This window comes from Enhydra lutris, unplaced genomic scaffold, assembly GCF_002288905.1.
Source record: "Enhydra lutris kenyoni isolate GAN:26980312 unplaced genomic scaffold, ASM228890v2 scaffoldscaffold12, whole genome shotgun sequence".
NCBI classification, from domain to species: Eukaryota; Metazoa; Chordata; class Mammalia; order Carnivora; family Mustelidae; genus Enhydra; species Enhydra lutris.
The window spans coordinates 52,270,416-52,297,166 of record NW_019154096.1 but is presented as its reverse complement, the minus strand read 5'-3'; the positions used below and the strand labels follow the sequence as shown (position 1 = coordinate 52,297,166).

Genomic DNA, 26,751 nt, shown 5'->3' with positions numbered 1-26,751 from the left:
AATGCCTTTCACATAGTTACTTTAGAAAATGCCTTACCCAGAGTTGCTAATAGTTCTCAACAGGGAGCTTTGTAACAATGCAAGCTGCCCTCCCATTGCTAGACCAAGAGTCAGCAGGAAGATTTTAACACTTGCTAGTAACAGAAGTGGTTATGATGGGGAAAGGACTTGGTGCTTCGAATTCCATGTTAACTGAGTTACGTGATATTAGGATATCGGAGTGAAGGAGTCTCCCAGAGAGAACTAGGACATTGGAATCCAGGTGAGAGTCAAGGCTTGGAGGTCCAGGGTTGGAGAGCCACAGTCGAATCCTACATCACTACACATCAGCAAGACCCGTGTTTTATAAATAATGGGTAACCACCACGACCGGGTCTTACAGTCTATTTGGTGGGTTTCAACTAGCATTTTTGAAAAATAAAAGTGAATAGAAAATGTCATAGCACATCTGATGTAAAAGTATGTATGTATGTCATACTTTTGTGAGTGAGCGTATGCATACACACACACATCTTATGTGTTATGTATATGTTGAGTCACAGTGTAAAGTGTGGCAGCCACAGTTAAAAAATGTTTGAAAAACACTTAAAGCTTACCCACTGTTTCTGTAACCAAAGAGACGGAGCTCAGAGAAATTGAAACCTCTGTCCAAATTCCATCCTGAGCCCAGGAACTGAACCAGGGTCTCCTGAAGCCCAGACCAGTGCTCTCAGGGTTGAAGTTAAAAGCACAGCTATGAGTTCCTTCCACGTCAGTGAACTTAGAAAAGCAGAAAAGTGTTGTGTTAAGGGTGTTGGAGGAGGGACTTCAAATGGAGGGGGGTGCAGCCAGAGTGACACTCTGCAGAAATAAGGGAGGGGTGCGGACCAAAGAAAGACCTTGCATTTGGCCGATAGAGTGAGGAAGAGGTGCCACCAAGGCCCAGAGCACATTACAAGGAGTTTAGGAGGGAAGTGGTGATGAAGATAGAGAAGCAATTCCTTTAAAGTTTGGACAGTAATTGTGGTGGAACAACAGAATCCAGGAAAATCTTGTGGGTTTTTTTTTTGTTTTGTTTTTTTGTTTTTTTCTCCCAAGATGAGAAAAAGCAGCATAGACTTGAAGGCAGTTTTGCCCATATTACACACATAGTTCAGGTTTTAGTACTCTGTGGGGCAAGGTTTCTTTCTTTTCATTGTAGGTGTGTGAACATGATATCTTTGTAGGCTGGATTCAGACTGGATTCAAACTATTGGAATAAAATGTCTGCCAGTCAGTCCAAGACATTAGCTTTTCATCCTGGCTGATGTCATATGCTGATTGAAAGCCATTGAGTGTGGCAGGTGCCATGAGGGGCATACCCATCCGAGTCACACATGACCAGCAAAACAGACCATAGGTTTCACGCTCAGTAATGCCGGTGTTCCACGCTCAGTAATGCAGGTAGGGGCGGTAGGACCACTCTAGCTCACCTGCTTGGCTGTTCTCGGGGCCCTTTGTGCCACTCCCTCTAATGTCATTCTGTTACTATAAGCATGAGCCGCTCCCCAATTTTTAGCTCACAGGAGTGTGTTGAGTCCCACTTACATTTTGGTTAGACCTCGCTTCCCTGACAGTCCTGAGGAGGGGTGGGGCTCCTGCTCCAGTGCAAGCTGGCTGGAAGCATGTGTCCTCCTCCTGGCCAGCTCTTCCCTTTCTCTCTCTCTTTCTCTCCTTCAGGGACCATCTTTCTCTTGACGTTTTTGCATTTCCTTGAGTGTCTGCTTCTCCTCTCCTTGCAGACCCACACTTCCCGTTTACTCATAGTTTCTACTCCTGCTTCACTTTAGATTACACAGAACCAGACTCTCGTCCCACTACTGCCTTGGGCCATTATTACAGCTTCTGTTCCTGTCTGATCTGCCTGATACCCTAATTCAGATTCTGGGGAGAGTAAGTACAAGTGACTCAGCTGGTGTTTTTTAGTTCCTCCTCATCATATGAACTAACCATTCATTGATCTGGGTACAAACCCGTGGTCCAGAATGGTAGAGGTGTGTCCGGGATGGGGGTCACTTGGTGTAAATCATTGCCACGGAGACTGCCAACCCTGCCCATTTGGGATGGGGTGCGCTCTGGAGTGTCCCGGTTCTGAGGCTGGCTGGCCCACACCAACCCCCGCATTTGGAACTGGGTGGAGGTATCTTTTGGCTGTCAGAGTGGCAGGTGCAGGGAACTACTCGTTTAGAAGGCAAGGACCAGGGACACAAAATGTTTTCAGCGTGTAGACCTGTCCTATCCAATGAAGAATTGTCCTGTCCAGAGTGCCAGTTGTGTCCCCACTGAGACACTGGAGAAGATAGATAAGACTTGTGCCTGCCTTCAGGCACTTGCAGTTTTGAACAGAAAACAGCATATAAACAAATAGTTAAAATACAATTTTATAGGTCCCTTAAGGGGAACTGTTAGATACCTTTCCCCTACTTGCCCTACCACCCGTGTAACCTTGTGTAAAGCATTTAATCTCACGAGCTGCAGTTTCTTTATCAATAAAACGAGCTGATATGCCTACATGACAGTATTGTGAAGATTAAGTGAGTTTATAGATATCTACATACCTTGAACAGTCCAGTAGAGCCTGGCGGGTGGGAATGCTAAATAAACATAAGCCACCACCGTTGCTTCACCAGCACAGAGATCCCATTTGACTACAGTTCAACAGGGATTTAGTAGCCAGTACTTGTACTTATCGCTGGACCAAGCATCAGGGGGTATCCAGAGAAGGGTGTCCCCCTACCCCCAGTATACACACAGGACTTTACAGACCAGGTGAAGAGGTAAAATGTAAAACAATCATGTTAGTACATGATTGTTAGTACAGAATTGTACCATCTAGACAGTGAATGCTAGGGACAGTCAGAAGGGGGAAAGCTCAGTCCTTATCTGAGTTAGGGGAGAAGGCTTTAGGAAGGTGTTTGAACTTGAGCTAAAGCTGAAGAGAGTAATGGAGGTTGACCTAGGCAGAGAGAAGCAGGGGGAGCATTCCCGGTTGGGGAAACTTTATGAGCAAGGTTACATAATTGTGGTGACAGAGAAACATAGTGTGGGGAGCACTGGAGTACTGAAGTCTCAGAAACCAGATGGCAGTTTGAACCAGAGCTTGAGGAATAAGGTGGGCTAGGCGTGCATGGGGTGCGTCATCCTCTCAGATGTAATCACTGAAACTCTGCCTAGATGCCTTCTGTGAGGCAAAGAGTGACTGGGGAGAAGAGCAGGTGTCTGAGAACCAAGCCACAGTTTGGGGGCAGACAGAGGAGGGATAGGGCGAGATCATGTGAGGAGGTCAGGAGAAAACCAGAGAATTTACCTTCAATATGTGTATTTTTTATTAGCATATAATGTATTATTTGCTTCAGGGGTACAGGTCTGTGATTCATCAGTCTTAAACAATTCACAGTGCTTACCATAGCATACACCCTCCCCAGTATCCATCACCCAGCCTCCCCATTCCTCCCACCCTTCTCCCCTCCAGCAACCCTCAGTGTGTTTCCTGTGATAAAGAGTCTCTTATGGTTTGTCTCCCTCTTTGGTTTCATCTTGTTTCACTTTTCCCTCTCTCCCCCTATGATTCTTTGTCTTGTTTCTCAAATTCCTCCTATCAGTGAGATCATATGATAATTGTCTTTCTCTGATTGACTTATTTTGCTTAGCATAATAGCCTCTGGTTCTATCAATGTCGTTGCAAATGGCAAGATTTCATTTTCTGATGGCTGGATATACCACATCTTCTTTATCCATTCATTTGTTGATGGACATCTGGACTCTTTCCATAGTTTGGCTATTGTGGACATTGCTGCTGTAAACATTGGGGTGCATGTGCCCCTTCAGATCACTACATTTGTATCTTTAGGGTAAATACCCAGTAATGCAATTTCTGGTTCATAGGGTAGCTCTATTTACAACTTTTTGAGGAACCTCCATACTGTTTTCCAGAGTGGGTGCACCAGCTTGCATTCCCACCAACAGTGTAGGAGGGTTCCCCTTTTTCCGTATCCTAGCCAGCATCTGTCATTTCCTGGCTGGTTAATTTTAGCTGTTCTGACTGGTGTGAGGTGGTATCTCATTGTGGTTTTGATTTGTATTTCCCTGATACCAAGTGATGTTAAGCACTTTTTCACGTGTCGGCCTTTTGAATGTCTTCTTTGCACGTATGTCTGTTCATGTCTTCTGCCCATTTCTTGACTAGATTCTTTGTTCTTTGGATGTTGAGTTTGATAAGTTCTTTATAGATTGGATACTAGCCCTTTATCTGATATGTCATATGCAAATATCTTCTCCCATTCTGTGGGTTGTCTTTTGGTTTTGTTGACTGTTTTCTTTGCTGTGCAAAGCCTTTGGTCTTGATGAAGTCCCAATAGTTCATTTTTGCTTGCCTTTGGTGATGGAAAACCAGAGAATTTAAAGTAAGAGAGAATGGCCAATGCTTTGAAGAGCCCCAGGGAAATGCCGTTGGATTTGTCGAGGAGGTTACTGGTTGACTGAAAAGACAATATTGATGTAACAGTGATGACTCAGAATTACTTTCAGAGGATTTCTATGGGGGATGAGGTTATAGAAGGAGCGCATGAAGATCACTCTTTCAAGACCTTTGGCAAAAAGAATCAAAGACCTGTGACTGTAGCTGAGGGGTCACAGAGTTGGACAAAGCTTTCCTGTGCTTACTTTTTACAATCAGGGTGGTATTGCTTATTGGAGGACAGATGGTAGACAGGAGGGAAAGGAGAAGGAAAGGGTAAATATGTGGAGGCAAAAGACATATCTGGGGGGCCATATTTACCCAAAGGTTAGGAGATGACTGAAGCCTGAGAGGAAATAAGGCCCTCCTGAGTTTGGAATGATCCAGTCTGGTAGATTCCCACCAAACCCAGAGATCTTGCCCTGGCATCGGGAGCTGTGTCCTCAAGCTAGGTTGTCTGTTTCCTCTACGAGCTGTCCCCTAAATTTTCTTTGTAGAATGTTTCATCAGCAACATAGTAAGATTGGCCTGGGATGATGGCAGGTCTCTGTAAAAGCAAGAGATCTCAAGGAAAGGCAAGCTGTTGGGGGTGGATAGGAAGAAGAGCTCTTGAGGACCATCTTTCATGCAGACCGGAAGATGTTAGAGGGCGCAGTGGGAGGACGGGTGAATCAAAGCAGCTAACTTGCAAAATCACAGCAGGCCTGGCCTTAAATAGGATGTCAAAGTGAGAACCTAGGAACTTGACTCACCCACAGAGTAGATGCCCCAGAATTTTCCAAATTGGTACTTCCCGAGAAACCAGGCAGTGCCCACACTGGGCATGACCATCAGGCTCTAATCGTGCCCACGCACAGTGATTACTGGTAGGAAGGGACATGTTTGCATACACGGTTCCACAGTGGACCTCATCCCACCATATCAAGAAACCCATATCTTCTAATTGTGAACTGAGAGGAGGCTGATGGAACATATTATGTTTCATTGACTCTAACCATCTACAACACCATCTATTGTAAGACACTGAAAAAGTTTAGGTACCATTAAAAAGACAACATCTAATTAAACTTTAACACACTATTGGAAAACACATCTTGCTTTTAGAGATGTTAAAATGTGAAAAAAAAATGTGCATCTTAGCATCTATTGAAATGTGAAGATGTTTCTACTTAGTGCTGATCTCACAGCGATACTTAGATGAAAAATATGGTAGAATTCCTCTAACTTTCCTCAGTGATTTGGAGATAGGAAATTTGATTTTTTTGGTCTCCAGCCTCTGCCCCGCTTAGAGGAGGATGGAAACCTGATTTACCCACAGTGCCACAGGTCCTAAGTTTTAACTAAAATTTTCATCATAACTAAAATAATCATTTTCATGATTTCTAAAAATCTTTGGATAATGTCTTGTATCCCAACAATAGCAGAGTAATGCTCAGGGCACTCTAAGTTACAATGATTGTTGCCATTTATTATGCGCCACTTGCTGTGCTAAATCCTATGGATTAGGTATACATTAGGTACAGAAGTCCAGTAGCATCTAAGCTTTGTGATGGTGGTAAAGAGAGTATTTCCAGAACCTAGTAAGTTGGGATGTCATAGGTACTCAGTGAATGTGTGTTGTCAAATGGAATATTCTATTTTGGGGCACAGAATAGGTACACTAAACAGTAAGTAGGGTTTTAATACATGTTCTGTTCCAAGTTGAGATAACTGCACTCTAATCCTAGTTTTCCTATTTCCTTTTTCCTATTTATTACAATAAATGGATGTTGGATTTTTTTCCAATGTATTCTTTCCCCTGTCAATTGACTTGGTCCTATGATTTTTCTTCTTTTGCCTGTTGATGTGGTGAATTACATTGTTTGATTTTCAAAAGTTGAACCAGCATCATAATCCTAGAATAGATATGACTTGGGAGTGTTTAAAAAAAAAAAAAGATAAAATGGTACATATTATTTTGAAGACTTTATTTATTTGACAGAGAGAGAGAGAGAGATCACAAGTAGGCAGAAAGGCAGGCAGAGAGAGAGTGGGAAGCAGGCTCCCTGCCAACCAGAGAGCCCGATGTGGGGCTCGATCCCAGGACCCTGGGATCATGACCAGAGCCCAAGGCAGAGGCTTTAACCCACTGAGCCACCCAGGTGCCCTGGTATGTATTATTTTGTATTGCTGCTCAAGAAGGGAAGTTTAGGGAAAAGACCGATGCAGGGACTAGAGAGGCTTTCATCTAGCTGGACTTAAAGGACAGGAGGTGAGGAGAAAGTTAGACAAACTGGGCTTGTCATGTTCAAGGATGAGGAAGGGAGCATACACTGGAAGTTGGCTTCACTGAGTTCCATAATAACGGCAGCAAGGACCCTGTCCTCAGGGCTTGAGGAGATGAAGTGGCTGCCTGGGTGGGTCCAAAGAGGCCTTACATACCAAGTGCCACTGCTTTGGGGACTAGTTAGTAGTTGATGTGGTTACTCCAAACTGAGATGAGTAAATGAAGTAATAAGGTAGCACGTCATGGAAGAGTTTAGATCTCGGAAGTGACCAACGAGTCCCAACCCCTGTGTTATATGTGTATGGAAACAACAACCCAGAGAGGTCCTGTAACATGTCTGAGATCACACAGGAGGAGGCAGGGCTAGATCCCAGGGCTTTTTTGAGTACTTTATTCACTATACCTGCTCTCCTCTCAAGATCTTAGAAGCAGCTCCACTTACAGCTCAGAAATGGAAGCCAGAGGAGATAGAGAAGGAGAGAGGGACTACTCTCCTTCTCTACTACCCAGAGCTTGTTTAAACCAACACAGAACTTATGATTGGGTTCCCAGGGAAAACCTGACTTATATTTCCCTTGTATTGAGGTTTTATTTTTTTTTCCCATGTTTCAGCTAGAAAACAGATACTAGTAATATAATGTCGGATATCCTGAGTTTAATGAGATTTTACCATCAAAATATCGGATCACACTTGGAGAAAGAATCTTTGAGAGATTGGTTTCATTCTAATAAATATTACCAAAGCCCTTAATGCTTAAGTTGATTCTGTTTTGCATTATTCGTTTGTTTCATGAATTTATGTTTTGCCTGTTCAAGTAGATTCATTAAATCAAATGGGAGTAACTTTAAGTACCACCAATTTTACCCTATCCCATTTGCTATTTCTGAACTCAGGAGAGATAACATAACTTTCCCGATGAGACTAAGGAAAGCTTTTGAGGGCATTTCAACTTTTTCTACTTGCCCAATGGCCTACCACTCTGCTTGGTAGCTCCCTATTAAATATTCATACAGTTTTGTAGTTAGAACTTGAATAGGATTATGATTCAGGGAAATTGATTGTGGGGGGGATGCTCATTTATAAAGGATACATAAAATACTATGAGAGCAAGTGGAAGGAATAAAAATTAACTACCTCATAGAAGCTGAAAAGTCTAGTTTTATAGGGTAGGATAGAAAAATAGCCAGAGGGGCACAGACATGAGCAAATGGAACTATAATGCCAGGCATGGCCATGTGCGTACGGAGAAGACCTATAATCCAGAACAGACCTTGACCCCTCATGGGAAGCACAGGCCGTGGATGCTGGGTTTGAATATGCAGCTGTCTCAGCCCTGCGGTCACACACCAGCCATGTCATTGCTTTGTGCCCCTGTTTCCTCATTTGTAAAATGAGAGCAATAATAACTTCCCTCAAGAGACTTGGTAAATATAACATCAGGTGCGTGTGTGTTTGGATAATAAAGCTTTTCATATAGAGGTGTTTTGGTTTTTGTTTTTTTTTTTTTTTTTTTTTTTTTTTGGCTGATCATAATCAAAATCTGCTTACTCAGCTGATAATTTATTCTTGGTGGGCTATTTTATGAAAACTGTTTTTGCTCTCTTGATAATTCCACTTCTGCTGCCTAAAGATTAAGTAACAATAGTGCTGTCCCACCAGCAACACACCCCTCTAGGAGTGATGTGTATTGGTAAGTGTTCAAAAATGGTGCTTGAGTTGGTCCTAGAATTAAACTTCCCAGCCTAGCAGTATAGGAAAATGCAGACTTGGACATGGTGCACCTGACTCCTTGGTTCTTCCCAAGACCCGGATAGGACCTAGAAAAAGGAAGGGACAAATGAGAAGTTTTGAGCTGAGTTCCCCTTGGTGGAAACCCTCCCAGCAGGGACTGTGCTAGAGGCTACTTGCCAAAGTAGGTGGCAGTTACAGAGCAAAGGCCACAGGGAAAGTTTTTTCAGTTGCCTTTGAGATTTAGGACCTAAAGGGGATCAATTCCTCTCTGAAGCTGGGTGGCCCTGAGTTTTGCAGGTGCTAAAGGTAAAGACGGGGTGGGGGCTGGAGTGGCAGGAAATGCGGGAAAACCAGGATTTCTGATTGCCCCGGTTGGGCCTGGGGAAGATGAGCAAATTTACAAAGACAGCCTGCTCGGGAGACTGTAGTGTTGTTACTTAAGCAGCATTTCCTGACCCACTGTCTTTCGCAATTTACAGGGATGGGGCCAGCAAAGAGACCTCAGATCATTAAAAAGTGAAGAAAGAGTTTGCAATGGATTAACAGAGTAATTGAGAACTGTTGGTATTAGAATATTCTCATTTTATAGCAAATGTTCTCTCCTCCACCTTTTTACTCTTTGTCATATCAGCGTTACATGTTCACTGTAGAAATACTAGAAAACACAGCCCAAGGAAGGAAAAAAAAAATCAGCACTTCCATCTCTGCCAAGACTTTCTCATTTTCAGATATACACACTGAAAGTATTTTCCCTTTTTAACTAAATCGCAGTTTGTTCATAAACTCTTGTTATATGCTTTTTTCATTTAACCACACACAGACAACATTCCATGTTAAATAAACGTCTGTATCTCAGTGGCTATAATAGTATTTTGTCATACAGATATGCCATAATTTATTTAACCAGTTCCTTTTGGGAAGAAAGTTTGGCTGTTTCTGCTTAGGGCGTTCTGAATTTTTTTTACACATTGGGGAACATCCCTGCCTATGCATCTTGCGCATTTGCCCAACTACTGATGTATAATATCTTCCTAAAAGTAAACTTCTGGCTTAAAAGGTTTGACTTTTTTTATTTTAAGAAGTGGAGAAAGTAGGGGCGCCTGGGTGGCTCAGTCAGTTAAGCATCTGCCTTTGACTTAAGTCATGATCCCAGGATCCCAGGTTTGAGCCCCGTGTTGGGCTCCCTGCTCAGTGGGGAGACTGCTTCTCCCTCTCCCTCTACCCTTCCCCACTGCGCATGCTCTCTTTCTTTCTTGCACTCCCTCTCGAATAAAAATCTTTTTTTGAAGCAGTTTTTTTTTTTTTTTTAAGATTTTATTTATTTATTTGTCAGAGGGAGAGAGGGAAAGAGCACAAGCAGGGGGAGTGGTAGGCAGAGGGAGAAGCAGGCTCCCCGCTGAGCGCTGAGCCCAGTGCTGGACTCAATCCCAGGACTCTGGGATCATGACCTGAGCCAAAGACAGGCTCTTAACCAACTGAGCCACCCATCTGCTCCTAAATAAAGAAAATCTTAACAAAACAACAGTATTACAAGTTATTACCTGCTGCCCTCCCCTTGAGGTGCCATGTCTGTCAGGGTTGACAAGAAGGAGCTGAGGGTTCTTGAAGGGGGGGCTCCCCCCTTCCCTTAGGAAGATGATGACTCTGTAAGTCAGAAAGCCATCAGAAGACAGGATAAAATAAGCCTTTTCCTTGGTTTCACGTGTGTTCTGCTGTAAATTATCAGAATACTGTGGAATCGTTACTGTGCTTGACACCGCTAGATTGGATGCTGAGGGATTATTGATTCTGCCAAATGGGGTTTTACACATACCCTCACATGAAGATATGCAGATGTGCTTACATATGTAATTGCTCATGGTGGGTGCTTCAGAGCCGCTCTGCCGTACTATTGGCTCCCCGGTGGCCACCAAACCCCCCAGGTAGAATTTGGGTCACCGCTGGCCTGACTTGACCGCAAACACAGTAGCTGTGGGTCAGGGGCCGTAGGCGGGCTCCAGTCCCGGCTGTGCTTACTGAGCCAGTTCACGGAGTTCTCCTCGTTCCTCACCCGTGCAATGGGGATGATATGGTAGGGTTGTTAGGAGGATTAAATACCCTGGTGTTTGTAAAGTGCTGAGAACCGTGCTTGACGCACTGCCTGAGGGCCCTGTAAGTGTTGGTTAAAATACGAAGCTCCGAGGGGCTGCACGAGTGGGTGGAGGGAGGCCAGGACGGGCTCACCAGCCGGGGGATGGGGGGGGCCTCCCAGAGAGAACTGCCATTCCAGACGCAGCGTGAAGGGCTCTTTACCGAAAGCTGTCATCTCCAAGATTGCTCAAACTTTCACCAACAGAGACGTTTCTTAGTTAGCGTGACACCTGATTTTCAATTACTGGTGATACATTAATAGATTCTGGTGCGATGGAGAAATGAGGGCTCAGCACTTTCAGAGCCTTCTGCCCCAGAGCCAGCTCCTGCCCTGATGTGGGTTTTCTTTTTTCCGCTCTTTTCCCTTCTCTCTCTCTCTCTCTCTCTTTTTTTTTTTTTTAACGTAGTAGCCTCTTTTTCTGCAGCTTTCATTTCCTTGGTTTCTTTCAAAGTGTGAGTGCTTGAGAGCTGTGAGCAGGGCTCCCAGTCCTGTAAATCCCTCCAAGCTCTCCTTGCTGTGCTGGGCCCGGCCCGCTGGGATCTGCATTCTGCTGGCTACAGGGTAAGGCCCCAAAGTGGGAGGGCTGGGTCCCTGGACAGAGCCCTGGCCAGCGGGGAGGAGGGGGTGCTGCCGAAAGCCAGGTCCTAAGGCAGACAGAGTAGACAAGTGCCACCCACTTCACAGCATGGCCTCTTAAATGAGAGCTGGATGGGCCTTCAGAATTCTTCCCTAAAAAGCATCCCCCCAAATCAAAGCGTAATAAGGGTGGGCAAAGTGAGAGGCAATACTCTTCGATTAAAAACTCCTGAAGTGAAACTGTGACTGTTTCAGGAGCAGGAGAAGAAGGTGTGGGGTTTGAGCAAAGCTGGGCTTCACCCTGCAGCTCGTTCCCCAGGAGGATTCCAGCTCCGTCCTTTAGAACCGGCCCTGCCGTGATAGCCTTGGGGACTCGGGCGATTCATATGTAAATGTGGGAAAGCCTCGGGGAAATGCCTACCCTATTCAAAGGATTTGGGGGTTGCGGAGCATTCCAGAGCTCTGGGAAGATTCTGCTCTGCCTGTTACCCTGGGACCCACACGTCCTCCCCCTGGCTGAGGCCCTCGGGCCCCGCAGATGCGTCCCGGGGCGCCAGAGCCCGCGGCAGCAGGTGGGGCAGCCTGAGCAGCTGGGGACCTTGCCGGCAGGTCAGAGACTTTCCTCACCAAACCCAGAGCCAGCTTGCAGAGGAAGCCAGAAGTGAGTGGCTTTTTTCTGTGACCCTGCTTACAAGTGTGGCTTGTAGACTTGAGGGAAGCTGCGGGGTTGCTGGACCCCCTCCTTACCCCACCGAGGAAGGAGCCTGGTGACACACGCTAACCTGCAGGGTGGGGGTCCTGAGAGTGGCTGCAATGGGGACTTTGTGCAGGTGGTGGGACCGGGAAGGGGAACAAAAGGAAAGAAACAACCCCGCACGAACTGTTTGATCCGAGAGACTAATTTTGTGCAATCAGCTTTGGCTCCAGCCCTTGAATTCCTCTAGGGCCATCCCAGGAAGAAGGTGGGAGCTGGTACTGGCCTCAGCCTCCTCCATGTGCTTCCTCAGCTTTTATTGTTATGAGAGAAAAGTGGAATGTTCCAGTATCTGGACAGACAGAGCATTTTGACTTGGTGCATTTTACCTAAATCTGGTGCAGAGAACACATTCTGGCCCGTGGTGGGAAAAGAACTAACTTGTGTCGAGTTACGGCCTTGTTATGGCCTCAACAGCTTGGCAAAGCAGGCACAATTATCCTCATTTTACAGATGAGGACATTGAGGCCCAGAAGTCAAAGTGGCCTCTGCCGGGGTTGCCCAGATAGATCAGGGAAGAGCAGGGTTCCAAGCCTGTCCACACTGCAGCTCGCTGAGCGAGGAGGCCCTCCTCTCTCACTCGGTCATCCCAGGCACTAAAATTTTACATCAGAACTTTTTCCTTACGCAATACGTGGAATAATGGAAAAAGGGTTTTACATTTGGAGTCGTTTCAAGCCAGATATTTCTAGTTTGACTTAATCCTGAGAATTAGTATGTGTGTAGAGCTTGAGGGTCACCTACACCTTCAGAAACATGTAGAATTTTGTCAAAATTGCTGATACAGTCTACGAGGATTTTAAATCATGCTTAAGTGTTCTTGGTTTTCTCTTAAAGACGGTCCAGGAGTTTATAAATGCACCTGCCAAAAAAAAAAAAAAAAAAAGGAAAAAAGGAAGCATCACGCTGGTAGTTCAAAAGAATTGTTACCATTTCATTTTTCTCTTAATAAAAATAAAAATCCGAGTTTCTTAGTGTAGGTTGCTGGCTTTTGATTGATGAATACACTTAAGCTTTCAACTATTATAACTAATAGAATTTTGATTCCTGAGATTTGAATAGTTTCCAGGGAATTTTCAAGAGTTGAGGCAAATAAAGCCCTGACCTTTTCTAGTTGAGATTCCAGTCTAGGGAGGCAAATTGGTACAGGGTTAAGTGCATAGGATTTAGATTGAAATATATTTAGATTAAAATTCCAGCACTGCCATTTACTCACTACATAACCTGGGACAAGTTGGTCAGCCTCTCAAAACCCACGTTTTCTATTAAATCAAGTAATAATAAAATAATAAGTTCAGAGTTTTGACATGAATATTAAATAAGTTCAGGGACATAAATAGGTAAAGTGTATTGCCCTTGGTAGAAATTCAATAAATGTTCTCCCTTTCAGAGCTTTTTGTCCTGTATTAAAAATGAGTGTCTTCTAAAAGTAACATATAATTATGTTGTACACCTGAAGTAAGCATGTCAATTATTCCTAAATAAAAAAGATAATAAATTTTAAAAATGAATTTCTCTTCTCAACTTGCTACTTATGGAACCATATTTGGGAGTGAGATCCTATTGCTTGTAATTGTAAAGAAAATTTGAAACAAGGCTATCGAAAATGAATTTTACGTATGCTACAATTAATTTGGGCCTATGATTTAGCATTCTTGTGAAATAAGAGTTATGCTTGAACTTCTGTCATTCGTTTGACCAAAAAACTTCAAGAAAGATATTTTCCAATTATGTCATTTTAAACTTTGTTTTGAATAGTATAAAATTTACACAATTGCAATAGTACCAAAAACCTCCTGTATATCCTTTATTCACATTCCACCGGTGTTTAACATTTTGTTGGGTTCTTGTGTTCATTCTCTACACACACACAGACACACACACACTTTTTTTCTGACTGAGTATGGGTTTCATACATCGTGTCTTTTTGTAAGCTTCCATGTGTGCATTTTGTATGAACCATGGATGTCATACATGACCACATAGATTTGCCATTTTAGGAAATTTTTCACTGATTTAATCATTTATCTAATTTATAGTCTATATTACAACTTCACCAATTGCCCTAGTAATGTCCTTTGTAGTATTTTTTCCCCCAGATCAGGACCCAGTTCATATTCACACATGGCATTTATATATCATCTCCTCAGTCATCTTCGATTGGGAACTGTCTCTCAGGCTTTGCTTGCTTGCTTGCTTGCTTTAAGTAAACTGTACACCCAGTGGGGGGCTCAAACTCATGACCCCCAGATCAAGAGTCACAGGCTCCACCAGTTGGGGAGCCCCTGCTTATCTTTCATAATGTGACATTTTGAAAGAATACAAATCCTCAGTCTGCATGTGTCTGCTGTTTCCTCAAGATTTGTTTCAGATTTATGCATTTTTGATGGGAATACCACATAAGGGATATGTGTTGTTTCCAGATATGACAAATGGAAAAACATGATGTCTGTTTGCCCCTTATTGGTGATGTGAATTTTGTTTACTCATTGACCATATTCTCCCTTTCTCCACTACATATAGTCACTATTTTTTCATTTTTGTAATTAATAAGTAATTTGTAATAACGATCTCAAAACTGCAAATATCCTGATCATCAGACCCCACCATCAACACCAGAATCACCCATTGATGATTTATGCCTGGACCACATTTTATTCTGATCATTGCAAAATGCTGGTTTTCTAATTCCCATCATTTCTTCTATATTTATTAGTTGACATTATACCATAAGCAAAAACATTGTCCTCTCCCTATTTATTTATATACTTATATGTTATCAATATGAATTCATGGATTCTTAGTCAATGGATTATAGTCTATAGCTTATTTACTTTGATACTCAAATTAATACCAGATTTGGCCAGTGGGAGCCGCGTTAAGCCACCTCCATGCCTTTTGGAAATAGCTTCATCATTTTGTTGGGCACTTTCTTACTTTCTGCCATTCGATGTTTCCGGTTCACCTGTACCTTCCTTGCCCCAATCTTAGTTATTTCTCCAAAGAATTCTGGTTTCTTTTAGTGGAGAGTGGTTTTTAGAAACCAGAATCTGGGTGCATTCTTTTTTAAACATTGGAATTCCTAGAGAAGGGGCAGTGGGGAAGATTTTTGAAGACTAAAATCTGATGCGAAAGCCTCATTTTCCATAAATAGTACAAACACATGTGTTTTTGCTTCTTAGATCTGCTAAAAATATTCTTGTGATCACACCCAGATTAGTATATTTACTCAACCAAATTCGTAGTTTTTTTAATGTGGATCTTTAAGGAATTTGAAATAAACTGAGCAGAGTCTGCTTGATTGTTGGATTTTTTTCATGTTTATTTTAGTGTTTAATGTTTATTTTTAATGAACAAATGCCATCCCATCTTTATAAATCTCATCATGTGTAGCTAACCATTATGTGTAGCAGCCAATAATGGGTTATTGTAAAAGCTAATGACCAGGTACATATTTGTTTCCGTTTTTAGTTCATACAGTATGGTTCTACAGAGGTTCTTTTGGTTGAAAATACCATTAAAAAGAACTTCATCTTTCTAGTACTTTTGTATCTTCTAGGGCATTTGGAATAACAAGGTGCTCATGTCTTCATTAATGTTTCCGTAGGGACAATCTAGATAATTTTTGTATATTTCATTGTGGATGTTCACCCTCCATCACGGTGACTGAACACAGTAGGCCGTGTAAGTCACCCAGTTCTCGGACAGGTAATTCCCATCTAACCCTCGTCTTCTCCTTAGTTGTCATTGTCATGTTCCCCTAATACTCTTTTTAATGTGCTCCATCAGTGTTTTTAATGTCCAGTTTGGTATTTCTGCTGCTGACCTCATGTATTGGTTTTTTTGTTTGTTTGTTTTTTTTACCTAATTAAGTGAAAGCAATTCTTATAAGAACAGCCCCTCTCTCAGCCTCTTTCCCAAGAGGTTTTGGATACTGATTTGCCCTCCTGAAGTGGGCCAGCTTCTCTTTTTTAGGATGAATTCTAGAAATGTTATCACACCAATGAGAGAAGTTCTCTTTGCAGAAATGGCTTTCTCAGCCCTTCATCTGCTCATAATTGGAACTGACGTGTGATCAGACTGCCTGGTGGTTGACAGCAATGAGACTTTGGTTCTCAAGGAATGTGTTCTTTTCAGCCTGAACTGTTGAAGAGTCTTGCTTCCACACCCGGAGCTGCTGACCAGTTCTCTCTTCCCTTCTAGAAATGACGCTGCTCTCCTCCCAGTCTTCATCACCGGTGGCCCCTCCTGGGTCCGTGTACACTGAAAACCCAGAGCAGAGGATGCTGGAGAAGAGAACCAAGGTGATAGAAGAACTTCTCCAGACAGAGAGAGACTACGTTCGGGATCTGGAAATGTGCATTGAGCACATCATGGTGCCCCTGCAGCAGGCACAGGTGGGAGCCGTGCGAGAAAGTTTGCTTTACCCCTAATGTGATTCTCCAAGCCTGGAGCATTAGGTTATGGGTGCTTTCACCACAAGGGTTACTGGGTTTGAAATAAAGGCTGTGACTGCTTCTCCTGCTCTTAATTGAAGGGCCCCCACATGTGTGTGTCATCAACTTACGCTTTCAGCGTCCTGTCACTTCCCAAGACTACTGTTAACTTACCAGACTTTCTGTATTAGCTCCCGGGACATTCCCTGCTTCTGTGGCTCCTAAAGACACTCCCAGGCAGTCTGGATGGTCGCTGCATTGGGAAGGTGGTATAATAATGAAGTCTGGGGATGGCGGGTTCAGTGGCTCTTGCACCTGACAGTACAGCGTTTGTTCAGGAAACCCTGACCTTCATGTGTGTGCCAGATACTTGTCTAGATGCTGGAGGTAGGGAAAAAAGGTTAACAGCCTCCTGGGCATTTACTGTCCATATTGCTTGTTACTTGACCATCTGGGCCTGGCTTGGATTTATACTTCTGGAACATTCACTCCTAAGAGCTAGTACAGGAAGTGGGCACTGCCATCAGATTTTGGGTTTTGCATGGGAATTTGTATCCCAATATAATTCTAGACCAAATTGGTAACACGGTCCTTTTACAAAGGTAGTGGAGGTGTGGAGGGAGCCGAGAATAACTGGGTCAGGGACAAAGAGTGACACTAAAGACAATGCTGGGACGCTTCTCTTCTGGAATCTTGGTGATGGCAAGGGAAGATGACCTTCAACAGTTTTGTACCATCCTTGAAGAGATGTTCCTAGTATGAATGGCGTGCCATTAATTTCATTTCCATGCATCTTTACGTTTTTGTCTCCCTTTCTCAGATACCAAACATTGACTTTGAAGGACTTTTTGGAAATATGCAGATGGTGATTAAGGCCTCAAAGCAGTTATTGGCAGATCTGGAAATCAGCGATGCTGTAGGTATGAGCTCCTGCCATTGCTTCAGAAGCAGCTCCCCGCCACCCCCCAACCATCACATTTGTTAAACTTCATGGGTAGGAGGTAAGAGGTGAAGCAGCCTTGCTGGTACTGAGTGGGAAAATGAGATTCTAGCTACCTAGTTCAGGGGTCACTTGGCCCTCTGTTCTCCTTTATCTACGGCCTACGTTGAGGTGATGTCAGCAATAGAAGAGATTTTAGATGTCACATAGTGTGGGTTTTCCGGACTGTCACTCCTGAGATCGCTAGCACAAGTTGCACCCAGTATCTACTTTTTTCAATAAAATAAAATAGAAAATACCGAATATACTGTAAAGAATAAGCACAGCTACAGTTTTTTTACACTTCAACTCTACATGTAAGTATGCTGAGTCACGATTTACAGTGTTGGCTGTCATGTGGGTCATGGTCAAAACTGTTTGAAAAACAGTCATCTGTTTTTAATCAACAAAGGAACTGTGTTAGTTATCTATTGCTTTGTAACAAATTATACCAAAACTTAGCAACTTTAAATCAGGGACATGTATTACTCCACAGTGCCTGTGGCTGAGGAATCCGGGAGGGGCTTAGCTGGGTAGCTCTGCTCAGGGTCTCTCCTGAGGTGGGGGTCAAGCTGTTGGCCTGGACTGCCATCCTTTGGGGCTCAAGGATCCACTCCAAGGAAGCCTCCTCAGCTCTTCAGGCCCTAATTCCTTGCCCTTTGAGCCTCTCCATGAACTGTCCTCAGGACATGGCAGCTGGCTTTCCCCATTGAGTGATCCAAGATGGAGAGAAGGCTCAAGATGGGAGACCCACAGAGTCTTCTCTAACCTGATCCTGGATATGACATACTATCACTTCTGCCATATTCTGTTGGTCACACACTCCAGCTCTCGCACAACATGGGAAGGACATCCTAGCGTTTTGCTATTTTCCTGGAATTATGGTCACAAGATGCTACCGCAGTTCTAGCCATCCCCCTATACACATTGACACATCAGGCAGAAGGGAAAAGTAACCCTGTGTCATTTAAGAGTGAGCAGAGCTTTCCCACTGCTCTCCTATCAGATTTCTCTTATTTCTCATTGGCCAGAACTGGGTCACATGTATATGCTTATTAAGCTGATCCGTGGAAAGGAGAATGTGACCATGATGTTGGCTTAAACTAGGTACTATTCACCTGACTCACCTGGGAGAGGAATGGCCACAGGAACAGGAATGCCGGCGAATTAAAGCTTTGGTGACCCACTAGCAAAGGGCAAATTTGGCATGAATTGCATAAGCAATTTTTGGGGAAGTCAGATTTATTTGAATATATTTCTTTGTTTTTTATTTTAATATATTTCTAATTTAGCTTATTTTTAATACATTCCCACTGCACATAGAGAGTTATAAAGAGCAACTTAATGAAAAAGGCTCTTACCCATTACCTCTCCACCAGCTCTTCAAATCAGAAGCACCCAGTGTTACTAGTTTTCTTCTCTTGCCTTCCAGAGAGTTTATCATATATCCACAATTACATATATATTTTCTCTACTCTAGGCCCCAGCCTCCATTTTTTTTTTTTTTTTCAAATCACACAGGTAGTAAGGAATTATTCAAACTGTTCTACACTAAGCCTCACTCCCCAACAACAATGTACCTTCCAAGCAGTTCTATGAGCCAGGAATAGAAATGGAAAAAGTATACAGAGAGGGGGAGAACTCAGCCAAAATCGAGGTAATACTGGGTGCTGGCGAAAGCAGCACAGAATTCGCATTACTAGTCTGACTGGGGAAGGATTCTAGTGCAGGCAGGACAGGATCTGGTGAGGGAGGAAAGAACGGGGCTTGTCTGAGTAAGGAGATGAGAAAAAAGCACCAGGAGATTCTGGGTACATAGTGTTTTAGATTATTTTACACCTGTCTCACAGAAAGAAATCTATTTTACATCGTGACCCAGGATTCGTGTGTGTGTGTCTGTGCTTTGACTGTGTCCAACATTGCCTGAGATTTTCTTTTCTCTGCCATTTTATTTCCGCAAAGTGCTGAATGTGACCCACACAGTAGATCACATGACCCATTTATGGGTTGTGACCCACAGTTTGAAGGACACTGGAAATTAAGATGTAGGTTGGCTAGTTGGTGATTGGTGTAGAGCGGGCCCTACAGGGAAGGTCAGTGCAGTGAGTGGAGGGGCACACGTCAGCAGCAGCACGATCATGTCAGCAGCACGATGGTTCTGGAAATGTCAATGCGGAAAGGGTGCAAAGGAATAACATGTCAGAAGAAGAAGGCAGGCGGATATGTCGATATGGAGACAATGTCGATATGGAGACATTGGAGGTCAGGGCTCCCAAAGTCCCGAAGGTCAGGAAGGCAGCCAGCCCCATCTGCTGCCGTGCCCGCTGAGCTGCGGGGACAGGCAGAAGTGAGGCTGCCCCAGAGAGGGCAGCGTGAGAGGGATGTTTATGGGAGAATTCAAGTTTCTCTCACAGAAAGGAGCAGTAATTAAAGATGTAGGTTTAATGTAAATGAAAACTACACAAAAATAGAGTGTTCCATAAGACAGCACATAGAGAATGGAGGTGACATTGAAGAGAAAGCAGTTGGGTTCCGTGGGGGGTTTCTGTCCAGAGTAGCTGGTAGGAAGGGTTAGCAGGCTCGCTAAGTGGGATCAGGTTTTAAGAGAGGACCTCAAGGGTGAGCGGACCTTGAGGAGCAGTACAGGCTGAAGCAGGAAGGACCAAGGAATTGTCAGAGTCATTATGGTGATTATTAGTTTATAGCTATGTTTTGCTGTTTAATGTTTTATAAAGAAATACACGTTACTGTCACAGATTTGGAATTTTTTAATATTATAGGTATTTTAATAAACTTCATTTATAGTTCTGTGTATTTAATTCATGCACAGAGAAGAGGTTAGAAACTGCAGCTGTGGAAGGACTCTCTTCCTCACTGTGGTTTCCCTGGGGCTTAGAGAGTGAGGGGCCCTTACAGTTCTGATCTTACGTGGGGAGCACTTGCAGACACCTGTGCCTGACTGAGAAGGGACTGGAGACGGTTTCTGGGCCCAGCTGTGTGTGTGTGTGCTTTAAAAAATAAATATGTGATAACATGGTTCTCTGAAATTTTGCTTTAAATAAATATGATTTTGAGCTATTTCATGGAAATGATAAATTGGGTGATTAGTCTCATTATTGTTTCTTATGATAGGATTTAATTGATAAAAGTTTGGTTATCCAGCCTGCATGGAGGCTACTGAGAAGAAAGTTACTAAAAACACTCTATGTTTACATATAATCCGAAGGGCCTGTGTTTCTTGATCACCGGGATGAGCTTGAGGGAACATACAAGGTTTACTGCCAGAATCACGATGAGGCTATTTCATTGCTAGAAATCTACGAGAAGGATGAGAAGATCCAGAAGCATCTTCAGGACTCCTTGGCAGATCTCAAGTAGGAGTTTTGACCCCACTACACTTCCATCATAATTCTTTAGTTCTGTCTTTGAGAAGTCAGTCTGTTCATAGGTCTAGACTTCTTATGACATCTATCTTATTTTAATCATTAATGATATGTTATTATAGGTCCTGTTATGTAACTTGCTCTTATCATATTGCCTTTTCCCTTGAAAGTCTTCAGTGGCTTCTCACTTCCTATCTGTAGATACAAAGTGTTAAGTTAGCATTTCAGGTAAGAAGCAGCCAGGAAGGGGCACCTTGGTGGCTCAGTGGGTTAAGGCCTCTGCCTTTGGCTCAGGTCATGATCCCAGGGTCCTGGGATCAAGCCCCGCATTAGGCTCTCTGCTCAGCAGGGAACCTGCTTCCTCCTCTCTCTCTGCCTGCCTCTCCGCCTACTTGTGATCTCTGTCTGTCAAATGAATAAAAAAAATCTTTAAAAAAAAAAAAGAAGCCGCCAGGGAGATAGTTGATCCAAACAAGTAAGAACATAGGTAAGAAGACCCAATTCACCTATTTCTGACCCTCAGGTAAGATTCTCCTGGACTTAGGTTATTATAAGAATACAATATATGTCTGAGTAGATCAAAGTGAAGTTAGGGGCTTAAATAACTCTTTAATGGACTAGATATGCCTCCATAGATATACATGATTTCCCTTTATCCCCTGTGATGTTTTTTTTTTTTTTTTTTTTTGTCTGCCCAAGTAATAGGCATTACTTGAACTAATATATTCTCTGAAGAATGTGAGAATCGGCATTTAGCATTCCCTCTAAGCAGTTGTCTGTTTTTTTTTTTTCATGCTCGCTGCCCTGTAGGAGCCTGTACACAGAATGGTAAGCTCATGTCTTTGTTTTCTTCCCTTATAGACAGAACCCTAGAAGTAGACCTTTGCTGTATTTTTCTCCATAGTGCTTACCACAAAAGGATACTTGCTGCAGTGTTTGCTTGTTGCCTGTCTCCTTCCACTGCTAAATCCCTAGCACCTACCACAGTACCTGGTATTTATTAGGTGCCCAGAAAATATTTGCTGAATAAATGAGATTGGAATGGAGAGCGAGAAAACAGAGCTATATTTAAGAATCACAACCATTACCAATAGTCCTTGTATTATTGACATTTGATTAAAAGTCTTTTTCCTTTTGTATCAGGGGATGCACAAATTACATTAATCTGGGCTCCTTCCTCATCAAACCCGTCCAGAGAGTGATGCGCTACCCCCTGCTGCTCATGGAGCTGCTGAATTCAACCCCAGAATCCCACCCTGATAAGGTGCCCTTAACCAGTGCAGTCCTTGCGGTCAAGGAGATCAATGTGAACATTAATGAATATAAACGTCGCAAGGACCTGGGTAAGAAAAGCATACTTGCTGAGAAGGAGGTATGCCCTTGACCATGCTCTCTTCCTCAAAAGAATTACTCCTTCACCAGGGATGGGCAAGGCAGGGGCTTGGTGATAGGGCTCTGCTGTAGAAATGGTGGCAGAATGGGGGGAAATGAGCTATGAAAAAGCAAGCAAGAACATAAAGTACAGCTGTGGAATATTGGAAGTAAGGCACCTGTGATCGAGCTTGTATCAGTGAGAGTCTTTCCGAAGGATACTGAGAGTGGTCATTCAGGCGCCGGTGAGTACTTTCTCCGCTCATGGAAGCCAAGCCTTTTCAACGCTTAGGCTTGTTTTCCTTCATCTTGTGTTGGATGTTTTACTACATCCACTCAGGTTAGGACTTTTCCTCTTCTTTCAGGAAACCCCAGTTTGCCCAGTCTCTGGGTCCTATGACACCACTCTGGCCTGAGTTCCGCCTCCAGTGCTATGTAGTCAGTTGTAAACCACGTAGCGCTTTCTTTATAATGTGGAAGGAACTGAACCATATCTTTTCTCTTTCATCAGTCCTCTCATGAGGCTCTAATTTGAACCCCCGATGAGTACAGCATGGTGACCATGCTAAACTGATTTGTTAGTCACACCCTCAAAGAATCTATAATATGGTATAACCTCTTTCTCTACCTTCTACCCACTGCGACACCCACATTGGTATACAGTGTTGACTGTGCTCTTAAAACCCTCAGGCCTGCTAGCCCTTTGTCTTGGTTCCTATCTCCTTTTTGCCGCCCACCTTTTAAAATTTTATTTATTTATTTTTAAAGATTTTATGTGTTTATTTGAGAGAGAGTGAGCGAGCATGAAGTGGGGAGGGTCAGAGGGAGAAGTAGACTCCCTGCTGAGTGGGGAGCCTGATGTGAGGCTCGATCCGGAGACCCCGAGATTGTGACCTGAACTGAAGGCAGATGCTTAACCAAATAAGCCACCCAGGCGCCCCCCTTTCTTAACATTTAAATTCAGTTAATTAACATAGTATGTATTACTGATTTCAGAGGTTAAGTTCAGTGATTCATCAGTCTTATATAACACACAGTGCTCATGACATCAAGTACCCTCCTCAGGGCACCTGGGTGGCTCAGTGGGTTAAGCCTGTGCCTTTCGCTCAGGTCATGATCTCAGGGTCCTAAGATTGAGTCCTGCATCGGGCTCTCTGCTCAGCAGGGAGCCTGCTTCCCCCTCTCTCTCTGCCTGCTGCTCTGCCTACTTGTGATCTCTCTCTGTCCAATAAATAAATAAAATCTTAAAAAAAAAAAAAAAAAGGTACCCTCCTTAATGTCCATCACCCAGTTACCCATCCCCCCACCCAACCTCCTCCAGCAACCCTCAGTTTGTTTCCTAAAATTAGGAGTCTTCTGTGGTTTGTCTCCCTCTCTGCTTCGTATCTCCTAATGTGATGTCGTCTTCATCTCCTACCACAACAAAGTATGCCTTTGTAGTGCCACCCAGTCTTCTCCCTGTGGCCCTTCTGATGTCTCCAGACTTTTCTAGAGATTGTGCCTAAGGTATGACACAGTAGTTGATCACATGACTCCCGTGTAGCATTTTACTATACGAGACAATTGCATATAAATATCTCGTTTGTACATGATACCACTTAAGATGGTCTTATAAAGCAAGTAGTGTTCCTTCCTACATTTCATTGGAGAAGAAAATGAGACTCAGAGGAGTTAAGTGACTTCTGGGAGGCCACACCTTGATGAAATGACGGGCCCAGGCGTTGAGCTCAAAGGTGTCATGGACTCCAGATCTTAGACTCTTCTCCCGACCCCTTGCTCCCTTTCCTCCTAACCACCTCTAGTCTGCACCATCTCTAGCTTCATCAAGTAGCCTGTCTCTCCATAACGGTGACTTGCATTCATGTGTTGTCTCTACTCAGCTACAAGCTCATTGAAAACAAGCACTAGCTGTAGTTTGGGTTGTTGATCTCATTTTGTGGCTCATGTTGTAGCCTGTCCACGCTCAGAGAAGGGCTTTCTTGACTCACTTCCTAGTCCTCAAGTACCGAAAGGGCGATGAAGACAGCCTCATGGAGAAGATTTCTAAACTGAACATCCATTCCATCATCAAGAAATCCAACCGCGTAAGCAGTCACCTGAAGCACCTGACCGGCTTCGCTCCGCAGGTGAGATTCCCATCGTTGAAGGCTTGGCGCATCTTCAGCAGCATTTCGGGGTTCCACATCGTGGGCTTCCTGCATGGAAGGATTCCTCATGTGGCATGATTCCCCTCTTAGTACCTCTTTCGGTGTTTGCCCCGGGCTGGATACAGGGCCCAGCCGCTCCTGTGCATGGGAATCCTCCCGCCCAGCCCTGCCCCCATGCCGTGCGGAACGGCTTACAGTGTGCGCAAAGGCTAACCGGGAGGCCTAATCGGTCATGGTATCATAGTCAATGTGGTTTTAGACACCCGGGAGGATCTTGTGATGTATTTGGGGAGACCAAATTGAAGACATGAAGCTAGAAGGGATTTAAGAGATCACCGTAGTTCCACACAACTGTCAAAAATTTAAAAAATGTGAAGTGTGAGAAATTGAGTCATGTGGAAGCATTTGTCCACATCCCTGAGAGTGCATCACAGGCTTCGTTGTCCAGCATACGTGCAGCCCGCGGCCAGTGGGGAGCAGCGGCTAGCAAACAATCAGTTGCCCGGTATTGCAGTGTGTTCTTCATATGCCCTAGTACTTAGGAAGATAGGAGTTGCAGGAGAGCGAGCTTCATGTGGACAAGAGATTTAATCCAAGCTCAAAGAAAGGGACTTTGGCATAGGGACAGGAGAGGACATTCCAGGCAAGGGGACAGCTCGACACAATGCACCGGGGTGAACGAATGTGGTCACTGGGGCAGGGAGAGAGCACCCTGACCAGAGCAAAGCACGTCTTCCCATCAGGAACAGGATGAGTTAAGGTGAAAGGCAGGACGGCCCACGTGTATTTTGGCGCTCTTTCAAGGTCATGTAGAGGTATTTAACTCAAGTATAATTCAGGGAAACAGCAAAGGCTTGAAATTTGGAGAAAAGATATTTTTAAGAAAGATACTTTTGCCAATAGGATAGATTGAAAGAGAATCCAGATCGGCTAATAGCACTTGTTTATTTTGAACAGATCAAAGATGAAGCGTTTGAAGAAACAGAAAAGAACTTCCGAATGCAAGAAAGATTGATCAAATCTTTTATCCGAGACCTGTCTCTCTACCTGCAGCATATCCGGGTGAGAGAAGGCGCTGCTCTGCTTAGACTCACACAAGCTGGAATTCTGTCTGTTTTCCTGCTTGTCCACCTACTGTGGGATGCGTTTTGAATAATTTGGACTCAGACGACCCCTGTCCCCTGATATACTTGTTCCTGGGGGTCCTGTAGCGTTTGGAAGATGAGCACGCTGAATCTGAATCCTAGGGCAGGCTGCTCCTCCCCTCTCGTTTTCACCGACCTCCCCACCACCTTTTTCTTACCGTCCCCTCTGTCTAGCTGGTTGTGAAGCGCTTGTCACAAGTTCATTTCTCAAGATCATTTCGAAGCTCGAATAGTACGAGAATGGTTCCCACTGGAGGCATGTGTTCTCATAATAATGTAGATTTCCATCTAATTTAGTTGCCGTATACGAGGCCTCCAAAGCTGTTAGAATCATGAATGGGTCTGGAGAGCTGGAGGGGCTGAGGAGGTCAGGAGGTGTTTGCTTCTCAGTCAGAGGTGGAACTAGACTCCTTTCTGTTCGGGTATCTCCTTCTCCTATGGGATTCACAGAATGGTGTTTGCTTCACAGAATGGCATATCATGTACCCCTGTCCTTCACACATGACATCTCTTCCTATGAAACTGTTTTCTTAAAGAGAGATCCTCTGCTTGCTTAAAAACAAAAACAAAAATTCAGGAAACTGGTACAAATTCGAAAGGTACCAAGGGGTAAGTAAAAAGTGGAAATAATTCTTCCTCCAACCGGTCTCCCAGGCACCCTCTAGAGACACAATCTGCATTTATCAGATTCTCCTCTCATTGGAGATAATCATGTGTGTGTGTGTGTGAGAGAGAGAGAGAGAGAAAGGGAAAGGTACACACTGTTGAGCATCTTGGGTGTTGCACATAGTAGTATTTTGGAAGTCATTCTAGACCAATGCACACAGAACTGCCTTTTTTTTTTTTTTTTTAAAACAACTACTTAGTATTTAATGATATGGGTGTGCCACAACATGTTTAACTTGTCTCCCATTGATGGACATTTATTTGTAGTTGGCAAATGATATATTGGCCCAAGATAAATCATTGTAGATACATCATTTTCTGATCTGTGAGAGAATATCTGAACACCAGAGGACTAGATGTGCTGAGCGGAATCATAGCGCACTTACACATTGTACCAGGGAAGACTCCCTGTTGGTCGCGTATGAAAGGATTTCCCCCATCCCTTACTAACACACGGTGTTACCAAATCAAAATGTCTTCTCTTTGCAAGATAGGTTAAAAATGCTATTTCCACATAGTTTAAGTTTGCATTCCTTATGAATGAAGTTGAGGATATTTTCCTATCTTTAAGTCATTATATTCCTTTTTCTTTCATTTGTCTATATCTTGAGGCCCTTATTTATTTGATAATCCTTCTCTTATTGACTGGTAGTACTTCTGCATTGTTGGAGAAAATAGGAGAGGCCTTTGT

General features: G+C 43.6%; 1 protein-coding gene across 2 annotated transcripts in view; it reads left to right on the top strand.

The window, feature by feature from the left end:
• LOC111145373 (dynamin binding protein) overlaps positions 1-26,751 on the top strand; it is a 71,821-nt gene that overhangs the window by 32,742 nt on the left and 12,328 nt on the right. For both annotated transcript variants that reach the window (XM_022500238.1, XM_022500239.1), the window contains 7 exons: positions 16,137-16,330; positions 17,190-17,289; positions 20,575-20,722; positions 21,542-21,559; positions 21,875-22,074; positions 24,098-24,228; positions 25,207-25,311. In XM_022500238.1, the coding sequence (XP_022355946.1) occupies positions 16,137-16,330; positions 17,190-17,289; positions 20,575-20,722; positions 21,542-21,559; positions 21,875-22,074; positions 24,098-24,228; positions 25,207-25,311 (896 nt within the window). The remainder of the gene's footprint in view (positions 1-16,136; positions 16,331-17,189; positions 17,290-20,574; positions 20,723-21,541; positions 21,560-21,874; positions 22,075-24,097; positions 24,229-25,206; positions 25,312-26,751) is intronic.